The sequence below is a fragment of the Triturus cristatus genome, chromosome 6 (assembly GCF_964204655.1).
Source record: "Triturus cristatus chromosome 6, aTriCri1.1, whole genome shotgun sequence".
NCBI lineage: Eukaryota > Metazoa > Chordata > Amphibia > Caudata > Salamandridae > Triturus > Triturus cristatus.
In genome coordinates, this window is record NC_140589.1 from 181,190,000 (window position 1) to 181,207,606 (window position 17,607).

General features: G+C 41.7%; 1 protein-coding gene across 1 annotated transcript in view; it reads right to left on the reverse strand.

Moving 5' to 3' along the window:
• Positions 1-6,824: 6,824 nt before the first annotated feature.
• Positions 6,825-17,607, reverse strand: part of TFAP2D (transcription factor AP-2 delta) — an 86,266-nt gene continuing 75,483 nt past the window's right edge. The window contains exons 7-8 of the mRNA XM_085609140.1: positions 13,209-13,322; positions 6,825-7,519 (exon numbers count right to left, since the gene is read on the reverse strand). Coding sequence (XP_085465266.1) covers positions 7,300-7,519; positions 13,209-13,322 — 334 coding nt within the window. The 3' untranslated portion in view covers positions 6,825-7,299. The remainder of the gene's footprint in view (positions 7,520-13,208; positions 13,323-17,607) is intronic.

Consider the following 17,607-nt stretch of genomic DNA (forward strand, 5'->3'; position numbering starts at 1 on the left):
TGAACGTGTATGAAGACCTTACGTCAAGAAAAGATTAACTAGTATTGGCTATAACCAGGTAATTTTTCTCACCTTCATTCTAAAACCTGTGATACCTTTAACCCCTTCCCTGCGGGGGTAATTCCCCTTCGGTTGGGGGGGGCGGAGAGGGCCGCGGTGCTGCTGTGCTCATGACGAGCTGAGCTCGTCACGACCCCGCCCACTGATTAATTCTCCCGCACAGGCAGGGAATTAATCGCGTATGGGCGGGCCGTGGCCGTTATGACGAGCTCAGCTCGTCATGAACACAGCTCCACTGTGACTCATGACGAGCTGAGCTCGTCATGAGCACGCAAGAGTTTAAAGTAAAGCACAAACAGAATTTGCCCCAATTTCTTATCATTGCTTCTATTCATACTTCACACTTGGTCCCTGGTTTTTGCCAAGAAAAGTTCTCCACCTAATACAAGGAGTAAGTTGCACAGCTATAACATGATGGTTAGTGAACATCATTTCCAACTGACTAGGGAAAAGCTCAGAACTAGTAGCAAATCCTGAGCTCATGCAGTACTATAGTAGTGTTTACTCTGGACAGTTTTTGTACTGAATTTCTCAGAGCAACTCAGAATGACGGGGATAGGAATGCCACTTGGGGCTTCCTCGTTTGAATACTAGTGGAGGAAGTCACCAGGAACTGATGACCAAGCTGCTATATTATATCAGTCTTCTCTGAAAGAATATGCACATGTGACACATACACATTTTATAGGTTTCAAGGCAGATACTGGCACATGCATCAACAAAGACTTTTGCGATTCCTTAATTGCGATTTTTAAGGAGTCGCAATTAAGGAATTGCAAAAGCCTATGCATGTAGGAATCACTATAAAAATAGCGATTCCTACAAATTCCTTAATTGCGACTCGCAAATTGCGACTCGCAATTAAGGAATGCCGTCCCATTCATTCCTATGGGCCTCCAGGCCCATAGGAATGAATTGGAGATTGCATGAGCAATTTGAGAGTACCAGTAGGTACTCGCAAATTGCTCATGCAATTTCAAGGGTGCAAGGGTGTCAAAATGACACCCTATTGCACCCCTGAAATTGATCTGTGCACATATGTTGCACACACACATGCTCTAAGGGCATGTGTGTGCGCAACATGAAACTTTGAAAAATGCACAAAAGTGCATTTTTCAAAGTTTTTGCAAATTACCATGAAGTTCAACTTCATGGTAATTTGCTCCCCCTATTAGCGAAATCGCTAATTTTTTAACTTTAATGCATTGCATTTAAGGAATCTCAATTTGGGATTCCTTAAATGCAATCGCAATTTAAGGAATCGCAATTTAGAGATTCCTTAAATTGCGATTTTTGCATTTGGGATGATGCATCCCAAATGCAAAAATACCGTTCGCAAAGGGGCAGATTCTGAGAATCTGCCCGTTTGCGTCCGGTTTTTACTTCGATGCATGTGCCTAATAGTGTTTAACTCAATTTTTCAGATTTTCTTTAAAGAAATGTCTCATTGAGATTTGAAATTTCTTCTTTAATTTTCTTTTAATGTGTCATACATTTCGGAGAAATGTGCTAGATCACAAGAGGAGCCTTGGAGCTGTCTTTTGGTAAAAAGTTTCATTTATATCTTAATAGCTGTAAGTAAGGTCTAGCATTTAATGTTCTTAGGTTTGTCAAATTGAAGCATATGCCCTTCTGGTTTATTCTTTCAAACAAGCGCTATCCAGGAGTCCCCTTGCTCAAACCAATGTCACAGGGAACTGGTATGATTTCCAACTATCTTGTTTATAGTCATGGGTCAGAAGTTATGAATGTACTGTATAGTGACTATCAATTTCCTCCATTACATGATGCATGATAAAGAATCACATCCATTAAGTCATTGATGAGTGGTAATTACTTCTCAGACCATTTCTGTAAATCAGTACTATTCTTATATTTGGATGCAAGCTGAGTCCAGGCATTAGCAATTGAATACAAATTAAAGCCAGGATATAGCCATAGGTGAGGATGGGCTGGCTCATGCTAGTTTTTAGGATATCCATATCAGATGAATGCCACTAGTCATTCCAAGTCTATCTCCTCCTCCACTACACCTTCCACCCACATGTCCTCCCCAACAGAGCCTGCGCCCTCCATCCTTCCCCATTGCATCCCACCTCCTCACGCCAATGCTATTGAATGCCAAACCAAACTGAATACAGAACCCAGATCATCTCCAAGCAACATCACCAACCCTTCAACCCCTTAATAACCCTACCTTGATACTCCACCCCTCCCATGCTATGCGGACCGCCGACCTAGACTCGCCTGCACCCGGCCGTCCCAAATTACCTCTAGCCACATCTGACTCGATGAATGCAAAAGTAGAATGGTACCCACCTAACTCTTACTCCAGTCCCGACCAAACCAGGGTAGAAACACATGATAACCTGCGCCCCTCTCTCACTGACCTATACCTCTCTAATTTAGAATGTCACACACAAGAAAAATTGCACCCTACACATTCTCAATCGCCTCACTGAACCCTACGTCCACAATCAGAATAAATGAGCGATTCACTCACATGGAAAATCAACTAAAGTAACTCAGGACATCAACAATATCCTAATGGTCCTTAAACCTACCTGGAGCTGACCCAATTTCCACACCTTCTCTCCTCCTGCAACTTTAGACAACCCTTATATATGTCCAAGTACCAGCCTTATAGTTGGCTTACAACTCCTCTCAACAACTACGCTCACAAACTGAAAAGATCGAGCAGAGATGTTTCTGAATGAAGCAACGGATTTAGCCAAAACAAATGACCTGACGTCAACCCGGGACAACCCTAGCTGCAAGATGCAGGTGATCACTGGAATCAGGAGAGACCCCCAACCCTCCAAGAATTGCTAGACCACCAACACACCACATCAATATCCCCAGCCACCCGCTCATAAACTCAACTGCAGCAGAGATATAAACTGTAGATCTGCAACCAAACATTCAAATGAACTGGCTGAAACCATCCTGAATCACGACATTGACATTGCGTTCATCAGTGAAACATGGCTAAATGACTCCTCATATCCAATCATTCACCTACTAGCCCCTCCTGGTTTCTCCAATTATAAAGAAAGACAGTGAGGACTGTCACGGTGGTGGCATAGCCATTATCCACACGAACAACAACCACATGGCAGTAACAGACCCTTTTACCTACCCCACTTTTGAATATCTCTCCTCTGGCATTCCGAGGATTAACAATAAAACTATGAAGTATCACCTCCTCTATCACCCTCCAGGCAATGCACTCACCTTCTTCGGCGAACATCTATTGGAATTGATAACGCACTGCTCACTAACCAGAAACAATAACACAATCCTAGGTGACTTCAATCAACATTGGAATCAACATTGGAATGATGAGAAAGACACTCATCCAAGCCATTCCAAAGACACTCATCCAAGCCAAACTCCTGAAACGGCGTCAACGCATCCAGAACGCCTCTGCACGCCTGATCCTCGACATCCCTCGCCGCAGCCACATCACACCTCACCTGAGAGACCTGCACTGGCTCCCCATCAACAAGAGGATAACCTTCAAGCTCCTCGCCCATGCACACAAGGCACTCCACAACACCGGACCAGCGTATCTCAACAGACGACTCAGCCTCTACACCCCCACCCGCCAGCTCCGCTCCGGCAACCTCACCCTCGCCACAGTCCCCCGCATCCGAAGAGCGACCGCCGGCAGCAGATCGTTCTCCCACCTCGCCACCAAGACCTGGAACACCCTCCCCATCCACCTACGGCAGACCCAAGACCTGCTGAACTTCAGAAGACTCCTCAAGACCTGGCTTTTCGAGTAGTAGCTGCATTCCCCACCCCCCAGCGCCTTGAGACCCTCACGGGTAAGTAGTGCGCTTTACAAATGCTATGATTGATTGATTAAATGAACTCTTACTCAGTAAAGGACTTATCCAACTCGGCTAAGGCCAAACGCATAACAGAGGCGCAATCCTTAATGCCATCATAGTCAACAACGAAGCGGTAAGTATTGATAACATCCTTCCACTTGACTGGTCGCATCACAACATCATTCTGATTAAAATCAACCAAGTGGAAATACTCCCAATTTGCACTCAGAAAACTATCCAATGGTCTCGTAGCATAAATCAGATTCCCCCAGCTGATATGGAAGAAATAATTTTGTCACTTCTTTCCCCCAACAGATAACCTCTCAACAGATGAACTTAGAACTCACTATAACTCAGTGATAACAGCCATCCTAAACCAAATAGCTCCTCTGAAACGCCAAAAAATCTGAAATACCCCCATGAGATCCTGGTTCAGCAAAGACCTCAACTCTGAAAGAAGGCAACTTAGAGCTGTAGAAAGACTTTGGAGAACTAAACTATCCATAACCCATCTTTACAGCTTAGCAAGAAATGCAGGAAATACAAAAAAACACATTATGAAGGAAAAAGACACATTCTTCAGCAGAGCGCGAGATAAAGCAAAAACTGCCCTAGAGAACTTGTCAACATCATTAAACGACAAACCTCTAAACCAGCAAAAAATAATCCCCATGTCTCCAAAGAACGCTGTGACGATTTCTCAAAATTCTTCAATGATAAAATCACAAAGATCTAGCTCTCCCTAGACCACCACACCTGGCCAACCACTGAAATCTCTCCCCCTTCACACCCTTCGAACTCCCAAGCAACAGCCTCCCTCCTTGAGCCCGCAGGATGTAATCAAATACCAGGATCCCCCACAACATCCAGGAGCTGGAAGACATTCAACTCACTCATGGAGGAGGACATCTCAAAGAGGATGGCAAAATCCAAGCCCTTCTCCCACCTGCTTCCTTGGTAAAATGTCTTAAGAACGCCCTAAACCCTCTCTGGACTAAGATAATAAACAGCTCCCTGAGCAATGGAGTTATTAAGTCACCCGCATGCTAAATAAAACTGGTGCTGACCAGGATGACCCAACAACTTCAGGCCCATCTCTAACCTTTCCTGCTTGGCAAACATTATTGAGAAATGTGTTCTTTCCCAACTCAACCAACACATTGACTCCAACAATTTTCTTGACTCATTCCACACGGGTTTCAGGAAGGGATGCAGCATGGAAACAGCAATACTGTACATAGCAGATGACATAAACAAATCGTTGGATGCTGATAGATTCTGCCAACTCATCCTCCTAGACTTATCAGTGGTCTTTGACATGATCGACCACAAGCTGCTTTTAGAATCGCTCCTAAAACAGATTGGAGCGGACAGTTTTGTTTTGAAATGGTTCACCTCATGTCTACATATTTGCTACCAAACAATAAAAATACAAAACTCAACCTCAGATACTTCCGCCATAACCAGGGGTGTCCCCCCAAGGCTCAAGGCTCTCATCTACACTCTTCAATATTTACATAAAACTCCTCACCATCATACTCAAACAAGCTAACATCCCATACCTCCTTTATGCAGAGGACACCCAGCTCTACTTAGAAATATTCGCACTAGAGGACTTAAGATGGCTAAATACTGCTCTCATAAAATCCAAAACTGGCTATAACACAACCACCAGAGACAAGATGGAAATCCTCCACCTATCAAACAATGGACAGACCACCCAATCCAAGAGTCGATAAATACCATTGATGATTTTATCTGCAAATTGACTCCAGCTGATTCTGTCAAATTCCTGTGGATTACCCTGGACCCAAGTCTGGGCATGAACCCACATGTAAAGAATACAGAGAAGAGTGCATTCTACAACCTAAAACTCCTACATATAATCAAGCCCTTTTCCCCCCCCGAATGATCTAAACACGCAAGCTATGGTTCTATCTAAAATGGACTACAGGAAAGCCACCCTCACTGGCACTGCAAAGTTGCACCTAGCTCCCTTAAGAGCCACACTAAATGCAGCAGCAAATATGGTCACTGGAGTCAAAAATCATGATCACATCTACCCCTCCCTGAAAAATTTAATTTAAAGTGCCTCCTGATCATTGCAGTTTCAAAACTGCCTGTCTCACTCACAAAGTCCTTCACACAGGAGAACCAGCCTGCCTTACATCCAAACTCACTAAGGCAGGACAGACTGTACATTTATGGAGCTCCAACACTCTGCTTCTCATCTCCCACAAAAAAAACACAAACAAGAAGCCCTAACGCGCTCTTTCTCAGGCAATGCCCCCAAAATCTGGAGCTTCTTCCCGATACATATCGGGACAAACCTCTCCTTCATTAGCTTCAAAAGACAATTAAAAGATGTTCTCCTCAATCAGCAACTTAAACCCCTCGGAATTTAATCCCTAGCACAAAACTTGAATCCCAACTGGAATCCCCTCTCTGTGCTTGGCATTATTGTTTGTTCCTCTCGAGGAAATGCTTTGATTTGACTTTAACAAGACTTTGTTCTGCAACTTATATTAGCCAACACTGCCTTTGACAATGTTTGTAAAGCTCTCCGATACCCTTGGGACATGCCGGTACTATATAAACTCTTTCAATAAATAAAGATATTTGTGCCTACAACTAATGTAAATAGAAATGATGTACATAATAAGGGACAATTCCGAGAATCTGTCATGAATCCAATGCTCCCTAAGCTAGAGGCATAGAAATATGGGACTGTCATAAGATCATGTCAAAGGCAATTAGAGTTATAGACAATGTCCAACCTAACTTCTCCGTGCCCATATTAACCAATGTTTAAAATGATTACAAGGTTTAACTATATAAGATCAAAAAATGGATAAAGGTATACAACTACTAAATTCTTCATTGCTATTAATCCAGAAAAAAGATAAGCAATTTAAAGTTGACGGTGTAAAAAAATTTATTTTAGCCTAATAAACTAAGCAAATATGATATATACGTCCTTACTTAAATTCAGCCATATATTACAAAGGAATTACAGTCTGTTGCAGCAGGAGTAGACAGGCAGTTCGGAGTTTACACACGCATCATACATTCAAGTTTGTAGCAAATATTTGTGACAGTCATTCTTACAGAAACATTACTGCCTGTCTTTGACTGGAAAGTCCTCAGGTTAGCTTTTTTTAAAGTGTTTTGTCTTTCAAAGTCCAGAAGTCTTTAAGTTTTATCATTTTCAACAGTAAAATATAACGTGCACAAAGTAGCAACATAAAAAAGTGACAATTTTATTACACAAATACACTGTTGTCCTGCTGCTTGGATTTGGTCCACTGTAGTAGATAAATTACCCTCCATGGTTTGTGTATATATATAGATAAAAAAAATATCAGCAGCACAACTCTCTGTTAATAAATTCTGTTTGATGCAGCTAGTCTGTCTTTTCAATTTTGCCGTCTTTCATGGGCGCCTCTGAGGACTTCCGCAGGGGGGCTTTCTCAGAGTTGACATTTCCCTGGCCAGATTCCGCCCCTCCTCCATTTTTGTTTGCTGTGTGTTTTTCCAAGTAGTTCAGCATTTCACTAAGAACAGTTTGGAAAGTGCTTAAGGCGGCACATATTGCAGGTGTTCCAAAGCCATGAGTAATTAAACTGCAAAAAAGAAAACAAATCGGAATTTTAACATCAAGTCAGCATAAGCTCAATAAGATATGCATTTGTGTATATGTTTGTTTATTAAAACAACAAATAAAGACATGTTTAAACTTTGTGTGAGAGAATGCAAGACTTTACAAGCCCCACCCCTCAAATACAATGAAATAAATAAATATAAACATAGATGTGTTGCATACATTTATTAAAGAGTACAATGCCTCTTGGGAAGAATGACCAATAAGTCCAGTTCAGAAGGGTGTGCTACTTACCAGAAATTCTGGTGAGCCAGCAACAAAAAACCCTATTCTAAGTTTTTAAAAAAGCTCCCACAAAACCTAGGTAGTAAGCCATATTTACAAGCTTGAAAAGTTAGCCAAGTATGTTTTAAAAATAAAAAGTCTCTGTATATAGGAAATGTGACTAAATGCAATTTTACATTGGGAAACATATTGGGCCCGATTCACAGAACTAACTTAAGACAAAATCCTAAACTTACTACCATTTTGATATTCACAGAAGACACTTACTCATTTTGGTATTCACAGAAGGCACTTACTCATTTCGGTATTCACAGAAGTTAGGAGTCCTAACTTTAGGACTCCTAAATGCCTTCTGTGAATACCGAAAGTCTTAAAATTAGGATTTTTCTCAATTTAGTAGTAGTAAAGTTAGGACTCCTAACTTTAGGACTCCTAAATGCCTTCTGTGAATACCGAAAGTCTTAAAATTAGGAATTTTCTCAATTTAGTAGTAGTAAAGTTAGGACTCCTAACTTTAGGACTCCTAAATGCCTTCTGTGAATACCGAGAGCCTTAAAATTAGGATTTTTCTCAGTTTGGTAGTAGTAAAGTTAGAAGTCCTAACTTTAGGACTCCTAAATTGAGAAAAATCCTAATTTTAAGACTTTCGGTATTCACAGAAGGCATTTAGGAGCCCTAAAGTTAGGACTCCTAACTTCTGTGAATACTGAAGTGAGTAAGTGTCTTCTGTGAATACCAAAATGAGTAAGTGCCTTCTGTGAATGCCAAAATGGTAGTAAGTTTAGGATTTTGTCTTAAGTTAGTTCTGTGAATCGGGCCCACAATCTCAAGAATGTAGGGCCCAATTCACAAAGGTAACCTGAGACGTAAGTCTAACTTTACGACTTTTTGTATTCACAAAGGGCACGTACGAGTAGTGAAGTTAGACTTTTGTCTCAGTTAAACTTACATTTTGGTCTTGAGTTTAACTGAAACCAAAACTGAGACAAAAGTCTAACTTTACTTCTCATAAATGCCCAGTGTACCTTGGTGAATCGGGTCCATAATTTATAAATAATGCAACCATTAGAGGTAGACTTAAGATCTGTGTCCGCAGAATGCTTCTAAAAAGAGGACCACTTACAATCAAACTTTCACACACAAGGCAATCATTATTGATCAAAAAAGTTGATATTTTCTGAAGTTTTGGCTTGTATATACCACTATTATCAAAAGAAGTTTAATATCAAGCTGTTTTAAGAATCACTGAAAAGTGTTTTTCAATTTGTTAAACTCAGAAGCCTGGTGATCGATTTAGTTTGAATTCACACCAGTAGATTTGATACTAATTTGCTTTTTCACAGAGTGGCTTATTCCATTCTTCTGCCGTTTCTAAGCCTGCCTGGTTTGCTACCATTCTACCACTGCTAATAGAATGTACACAAATTGGTACCTTTTCCTTCAGCAGAATATTCTGTTACACAAAATCCCTACACACGTCTTAGTGGTAAGTCAGCCATGTATTTGAAATCATTAGCCACTGCCTGTGTATGTCATGTACAGTAATACATGTTAATAATCGCTCTAAAAGAAACACGATAGGGCATTTGGAGTCTGTAAGACTATCAAGTATAATAATGAACATTTATATGACCTGATTAAGGAGGGATGTATAACAAATTTTGTATAAAATTAAACTCTAGATTTGACAAAAAATCCTTATCGCCAAATTGTTGTGATAATTTGTTTTACATAGGGCCTAATACCTTCCTTTCTATAGAATGCACACTACCTAATGTCTTTCAGTAGTCCTTTGCAGTCACAGGCAGCATCTTCAGTGATTTATAGGTGTACCTAATCAACCTAAGAAATGATAGTGGGTGACTTCTCTAATATGGTCCCCAAGTGCGGGCAACCAACAGACAGGTTTACAATTTTAAAAATAAGTTACAGTATGTAAAACAAGGACATTTAGTAGAGATGTCTATTGTGGTTCCCTCATTTGCCACTTAGTGAACGAAGGCAAGCAGTAAATGATGGGTCAATTGTAAAATTGATTCAAGCCTCATGGAGAAAATCTTAACCTATTAAACATGAGCATTTATTGATTTTATAGGACAGCGAACAACTACCGTTAGATGTAATGTTTGCTTTCCGTTTTCAAATGCTTTTCAGCAGATGCCTCAATAAGATTTTGATAATCTCTTCTGTATCATTATCAAAATGATAATTTGTATAATCATTAATTAAATTTGCCAAATCTTATGAAGAGTCTTGAATGTGTCCTTTTTAGAGAATTTATCTATTGGCCTTTATGGAGTTCAGTCGGTTGTGGCATGAAATATGCCCAAGTTACTCAAATTGAGACATATGTTGCTTGTGACTCGGTTTTATAACTCAGGAAGAGGGCATTTAACAACCTTTACAGCCCTTTTGAGTGGATTGGATTAGACCCACACTACGAAAGTACAAGTAAATGTATTTTATTAGTTAATAAAAACCATAAACATTAAAAGGAAATGCATACATCAAGCCATTTAACATAAACGTTCATTCAAAATTTTAAACCATAAAACATGGCACCAAGATAAAAATAGAAGTAAGAAGCTCTAAGCCTATTCCTGGAGAAAACTCTGCTGGGGCCTCCCCTTGTCCTCTGTAAAAGAAGCAATACCCAGAAAAAGAGGAAAAAGACCCAGAGCATAACCATATGTCCTATAAAGTGCACAAGCAAAATAGTATAATCGTCTGAGGGAGCCTCCCCTGACCTACCTGAAATAACAGATTTTAGAGTAACCCCTGCGAGTTGCAGCTAATGTTGAAAATCCTAGGTCATGAACACACCTAACTATCATTTTTACAAGGTGTATAATACATGGCAAAGTGCATGGTGCATACTAAAGTGCAAAAAGCAGCCTCATTCCCTCCAGGCTCAGGCTCTATCCAAAAGACATTTGATCGCAAACTTGATGGGTTCCCGTAACAGGTTTAAACGGATTTGGCTAATCATTCCCTTGAAATATAGAAACATAGTAAGCTTTAGCTAAAATGTGACCACCAATTGGCATCAGATAATAGTCAGAATACTTTTACCGAAACAGGTTGGGACACCATCATAAACCCTCTCCCCGTCATAAAGTGGCGCTTAAGACCACAAAGCAATGAACTGTAAAGTGCATAATGCATAACAGGCGTAAGACCAGAAAGCATTAAAGTGTAAAGTGCATAGTGCCTTAAGGACATAAGAGACAGACAACACCCTCCTGTTATGCTCCGCTTTGCTTGGCGGGATAGGGCGTATGAACGTTATTGTTCTTGCTTCACACCTAATGTACTCCCTGGCAGCCAACCTTTGCGGTGCCATCTATGCGCACCCACAGCCTACCATTGGCGCCTTCGTAGTACTGAGGGCCTAGGACCCTACTTAAGGGACTCTTTGGCGTTGACCAGTCTTGTGAAAATGTCAGGAAGCTTCACCAGCCGGATGTTCAACTTGACATTTCAAGGATTTAAGCACTCAATTGCGGCTGACCTACAAGTTCTTACTCCTAGGTCCATAAATTCATTCTGCAGCAGGGCCCTTCGATGCATGATTAGGCATGGGCAGAGGCAGTGGACATGCAACAATGTTTCCTTTGTCCGGTGGCATAAACAACACTTTGTGCCCACCGCTTACCCTTCCTCCTGCCAATTGAGCTCAAAATTAAGTGTGGGGAACACCCCCGGTCTCTTCGCCATCAGTTTTCTTTTAATGTTCACAGAGTAAGCGGCTTCGAAGTAGGACTGATCATATTGATCATCATATACATTTAACACCTGCCCCCCATGCGCTCGCTTGGCTAGAGTTATTTTATCTTCCCATTGACTTTTCAGTCTGGTGCTTTTATTCACTATTTTCCTAAAGACTTGCTCACTTGTGTCCACTCTAGGCCTTTTCAACACTGTCCTGACATGTCTGTATTCTCTACATTCCTTGAATAGAACAAGGTAAAAAAAATCAGCCGTACCAAGTGAGTACACATCTGCCTTTTAGAATAGATCATCCTTTTTTATTTAAGGCATGCAAATGTCCAAGAGCCATTCAAAGGTTCATTGTGTAAGTTACTAAAAACCCTGGAGATACTGACACCACAAATTTAAAACCAGATGTCAAGAAAAGCATGGAAGACACGTTTCTAGGTTGAAAAAACGGAAGGGCGCATTCATTTTATGAAGAGCAATTTTCAAGGGATTCATTTACGATTACATCCTGAACACAACTGTCACGTACTGTGGTTGGTTAAATGCTAAAAGGATACATTAAGTTCCATTATATTACATTGCATTGAGTTATGTTCTGTTATGAGGAACTCTAGAACGAAATAGTATCGCACGTTATTTCTAATGCTCTTTTTAGAGCCTTTAGTGTTTGATTCCATCCACAGCATGATACCCTCTGGTGTAAACATGTTTTGTCAGGTTTTAAGGTCAGGGGAGGCTCCTCCGTTGGAGCGGAGCAGCGTCGCGCCACTTAACCCCCCCATAGCCCTAGGGATGGAAAAAAAATTGGTAATTTATTACCATTTTATTTTTCATGCCCATCCTGAACGGAGCATCAGGACGGGGGCGGGGCCGCTGCTGAGTGACAGCAGCAGGGAGGAGGGTGGGCTTGCTGTGCACTGTTTATAGTGCGCATGTCTTTTTGGCCGGCGTCTTGCGATGGCCAGCCACACATGCACACTTTAAACATCTCTAACCCAGCTATATTAAGATAGCTGGGCTAGAGCAAGCCAAAGCCTCCAAGGCACTGTGGGGCGCCGAGTGAGGCTGCTCCCATCAATCCATGCTGATGAGAGCAGCGCCAGGATTAGCCAAAGGAGTTGCTGCACCCGGTTCCAGTTCCTGTCAAAGATGAGGAAGTTGTCTTTGTGTAAGGTAATTTTTTTTAAATATAATATTTGCCTGCATTTTTTTTTTTTACAATATTTAAGCGCATGCCTGCCCCCCACCCTCCCTGTAGATGTCAGCCACCACTGGTTAAGTTAGAATGACATAAGGAGCATCTTAAGCACTAACATAAAGCTGGTAAGGCTGATGGGAAAGTCAGGTATGTGCGGCTCTCCTGAACGAGCAGTCACTGCTCTGCAGGTCATGAGCATAGCTGGTTGCCCTGAGCGAGCCCAGTCACTGGTCCTTCCAATGTTAGATCAGGGATGGATGTTAAGGATGCTGTTTTACAGATACAGACCTTGGACTTAGAGAAGCTTTAGGAGGAGTTGCCACATATGGCAAGTCATTGGCCATTGATCAAAGCACCGCAATGCAAGAATGCAGCTCTGTCCCCATACAGGCAGACGGCAAGGTGCCTGGCTAGGTCAATAGTTGGTGTTTTCGCTAACATTTACCACTCCGTCGTAGGGTAGCCATAACATGGACTGACTGCCATGCTACACTTCACTCAGACTCACCTGAAATGTGTTAAGTGCCGCTGGATGTCGAGATCTAAAATGGGGGTCGGCCTCGAGGAGCCCAGGGGCGATCTGTCTTGACTCAATAGATCCTGGAATTCTTTGCAAACTTGTCTGCAATGGAAGAAGAAAGAAAACACGAGTTAGATTCAAGGATGCCCCTTTTTTTTTTTAATAAATCTAGTGCATTTCCACAGATGGCCACCACGAGTTAGACATATTATTAACAGCAGATTGCACACCCAAATGAGGCAAAAACATTTACATTGTTGGCAGGTTTGTATTTCTATTTTTTTAAATTTTACAACGGACAAGAAACGGTACATGTTCATATAATCACATCTCATAACTATTGCCATTACACACAGGTATATATTTAAATTTCTTCTTCAACATTTCTATGTTCTTTGTCAGTGTACCAAGAAATTATAAAACCAAGTTGGCTTGCCGCTCAGTACACATCCGTTTCTTTTAATCCCTAATTAGTTGCTAACATCAGACCCATTGTCTTCCCGGGGTGGGGGGTGGGGGGGGGCAGGAACTCACATATATTGCTACGGTATGCGTTCCGTTTGCCCCATATTCGGGCCCACATTTTGGGGCATCCCCTGTGTACATATACTGCTTTCTCAGTCACCATTGTAGTGTCCATGTCTTGGCACCATTTTCGCAGGGTTGGGGTCTGCCTGGATCCCCAGTTAAGAGCTATATTCTGTTTTGTTAAAGTCAGGCCGAGTGTTACCCAGTTCTGGTCCGACAGATTGAGGTCCGTTGGTTCCCATATATTAATAAGGCAGCGTTTCGGTTGTGGGAAGACTTCTATCCCCGTGACCTGCGACATAGCGGTCAGTATTGCTTCACAGTATGACTTGATGTTGGGACATCTTCGGATAATATGTACGTACGTCCCGGGAAGGCCGCACTGTCGCAGGCAAAGCGGTGTGTCAGTGCTTCCCAATTTATGAAGTAGTGTACGTGTGTAATATGTTCTGTGTAAGACTTTTAATTGTAGTAGTCTCAGCCTTAAGGGGATTGCCACCTCCTTTGGAGACGCCAATGCTTCCTGCCAGTCTGCCTCGTTATTTCTATTTAAGTGGTGCACGTTATGCATGCCCTCTCTTATGACACTCAGGAGAATACAAGGACCGCAAGAGCTGACACCATTTACTGGGCATGTATCCTTCCACAAGTGCTTAAAAACCTCAAAATGAAATGTTGATGATGAATATAAAATGCAGCTTCTTTACCATATCAGCTGGCAGTCAGCAGTTTGCAATGCGAGGTGCTGTATTTGTCAAGTTTGGCTGTTCTGTGTGGGCGCTGTTGAGAACCCTTGACTGACCCAATGGCAATGCTAGAGGGGATGGGAGTCTGAGAAGATGCAAAGATTGTCTCTTGAAGACTACCAGCAATCACCCTCCTCATTGCTATGATTACTTTGCGCATTTCACCAAGTTTTCTGTGTGTGCGGCTTTTCACGTCAAAACGGCGACTTTGCAAGATTTAAAGTTGTTTAAAAAGAAAAGAAAAAAATCCATCCAGTATCAAAGTCACTATAAAAAACAGTGTCATATTTACCTTGTGAGTGAACTGCACATACATTTTCAGCCCTAGCTACCACTTTTGAGAAAATCTTACATATTTCCAGTAAAAAAAAACTGGGCGAAGGGAGGAAATGGGTATAGGAGAAGCAGGATATCTACAAATGATGCAGAAGCCAATAATCGGGGTCTATGCAAGACTTCACTACTCTCTTATTAGAACATCGGAATGTTGTGAGCTCCATTGAAGACAATGGAGTGCTCCATGCTTTTACGGGCCGGTAAAGGACCGCAAAGCAACATTCCAATGTTGTTTTCAAAGGCCTCTCGGAGCCCGAGAGAATTTAAACCCCTCGAACTCCGAGAGGCCTTTGTTTTATTTGTTGGAACATTCTGCCCTCTAGTGGCAGAATGTTCTAATAGCCTTATAGCGCTTCGTAGCTGGGCTATACCGGCTATTAAAGTCCTGCTCCCTTGTTAAAGTCCCTAGCCTTCGGCTCGGGCCTTTAACACTGGAGCAGGCCTTTAATAACCTCTATAGCCCGCTACAGCGGGCTATCAGGCTATAATAAAGTCTTTGTACACCCCTACAATGGATCAAAGTATTTAGCAGTATTATCTTTCTCCTTGATGTCAAGCAGAATTGCCTTTCGGATATTACTGCTGAATATGATCGCAAGTAGAATGTAGAAGCCAACATCTTTATCACTAATAGCAATGGATCCTAAGCAGGGCTGGCCAAGCCACGGAGGACACAGCAGAACCACCTGGTGGGTCCCGCGAAGGTGAGTTCCTTCTTGAGTTTGATGCACTGAGGGATGCCAGGTCCTGCCTATCTAGAAACAGTACAGCAATAGCACACGACTTTTCTTTCTAGGGGCATATATTTGTTTTATTGCAATTTCATTCGAATTTCATTTAGCACAAACTTGGCTTGAGGGCATCAGCGCACATCTGACCGTACTCCTTTTTCTTTTAGGAGTGGGGCTATCAAGGACGTGATTTAGAAATTAGCGAATGTGTACCCTGTTACATATGTGAAGGCTATCCCGCCCCCATTTTTCCAAGTGCTTTATAGCCTAGGATATGAAATCATTATATACTAATGCACTCGGAATAAAGTGGGCAACAGCGTAGGCATCTGCCAAACTCCAAACCGGTTCTACAGCTGCTGAAGCACCTGGCCCCATCTTCATTTTGCTTCTGCAGATGAATATTGCTCCTGGGAGCATAAGAGCATTTATTAAGCTTCTCGTCAGACCTTCCTGTAAAACCTGTGATTTTCTAGCCAGTGTATTTGAGAAACTGCTGCGAATGTTATATCTTTTGGCACCGTTTTAAAAAGTAAACTTGAAGAAGATTTCCCCCAGCACCAGGAGAGGATTGGAATTCTCAGATCAGTGAAATGTGGAAAATGAATGAATAGTTTTGCCCACCTGTTTACAACTTACACAACAGTCTGATGGCGAGAGAATCGAAAGCAAACAAGAGGACTAGAGCGGATGGCATTATTACCTAGTAACTAGTGTCTTCCTGGCATGGACGTGGAGTTACCCAAAGGCAAGGAATCCTGGAAATGACCTCAGACTCTCTTTGAGCTCTGGTGGCATCAGAGAGATGATCACCTGACCAGCTCATAACTGATGCTCAGAGACCAAATAAAGATCAAGCAGTACAAACTATAGAATGTAAAGATGTCTCCTCCAGCTCCATTTAATGTCTGCTCTTGCCACTACATTCACGACCACTAAGTTCAGAGAGAGAAAGGGCTGTACCAGCAAGTCATAGGACGTCTATAGCTCCTGAGAGAAGAATTCATGACTTGTGCAGAGACTACAAACCCTTAAGCATGAAGGCATTAATGAATGGGAAATGCCTACTCTTGCTTTTTTAGTATACAACGAAAAGTGAAAGGAGGAGAAATCGGTACAATCAGGTGTCTAAATAATTATTTATTTCATCATAAACAATTCGATAACATCTGAAATTCATGCAAATCTGTTTTACCATTTTGTGAGATCGCACCTATTGTGGGCATAATTGCGAATGAATCAGAAGACTTTGTTGGCATTTTTACAAAAAAACATTTGACTTCCTCTTGAAAACATTATCTCTAAAAAGAAATCTTGAAAAACATTTTTTAGTTTAATGCATTGAGCTCTTAACCCATCAAAAGTTCAAAATTTGAAAGCCTAAAAACTTTTAGCAGCGGATAAGTGGCCAATTGTGTATCTATGCAGTGGTTCTTTTAGAATTTAATTCAACTACGAATTCTGAAAATCTTAAGCAGTTTACTTAAAAAAGGAAAATGCTTAATAAACATATATTAAAGCAGTGCAACCGAGTAAGTCACTTTGCTGCGCTGCATGAAAGGGAGAGAGCAGGAACGTGTGGTATTTAACATTATACACACATTCCTGCTATCTACCTGCGCGGATGCACAAACTGCTGCCTAGGGCCAATGCAGGTGCTTGTGTTGTAGGCAGGATTTTTTTCTGCAGGAAGTAACACCTTACTGCACAGAAAAAGAGGCATTTTCCTCTTTCTGCATGTGCTGCACAATGCATCACACGTAGAAAGAGGAAACAACGAGGAGAAATAAAGTTATTTCTCCTTGTTGCACCTTTGGTGGGGAGGCGTACAATTCTGATGCATTTCCAAGTCTACCAATCTATGGGTGGATGTTTGGGAACACACAAGCTCTACCAATAGCAGGCCTTCCTGCTGCAAAGTAACGTAAGGCAGCGATTTGTGCTGCCTTGCGTTACTCTACATTTATCAAGCTATGCAGAGCCACGCCAGGTGGCCTTGCGTAGCTTTGTGAATCTAATTTTAGGTGTTGTGTCACCCTGCGTCCA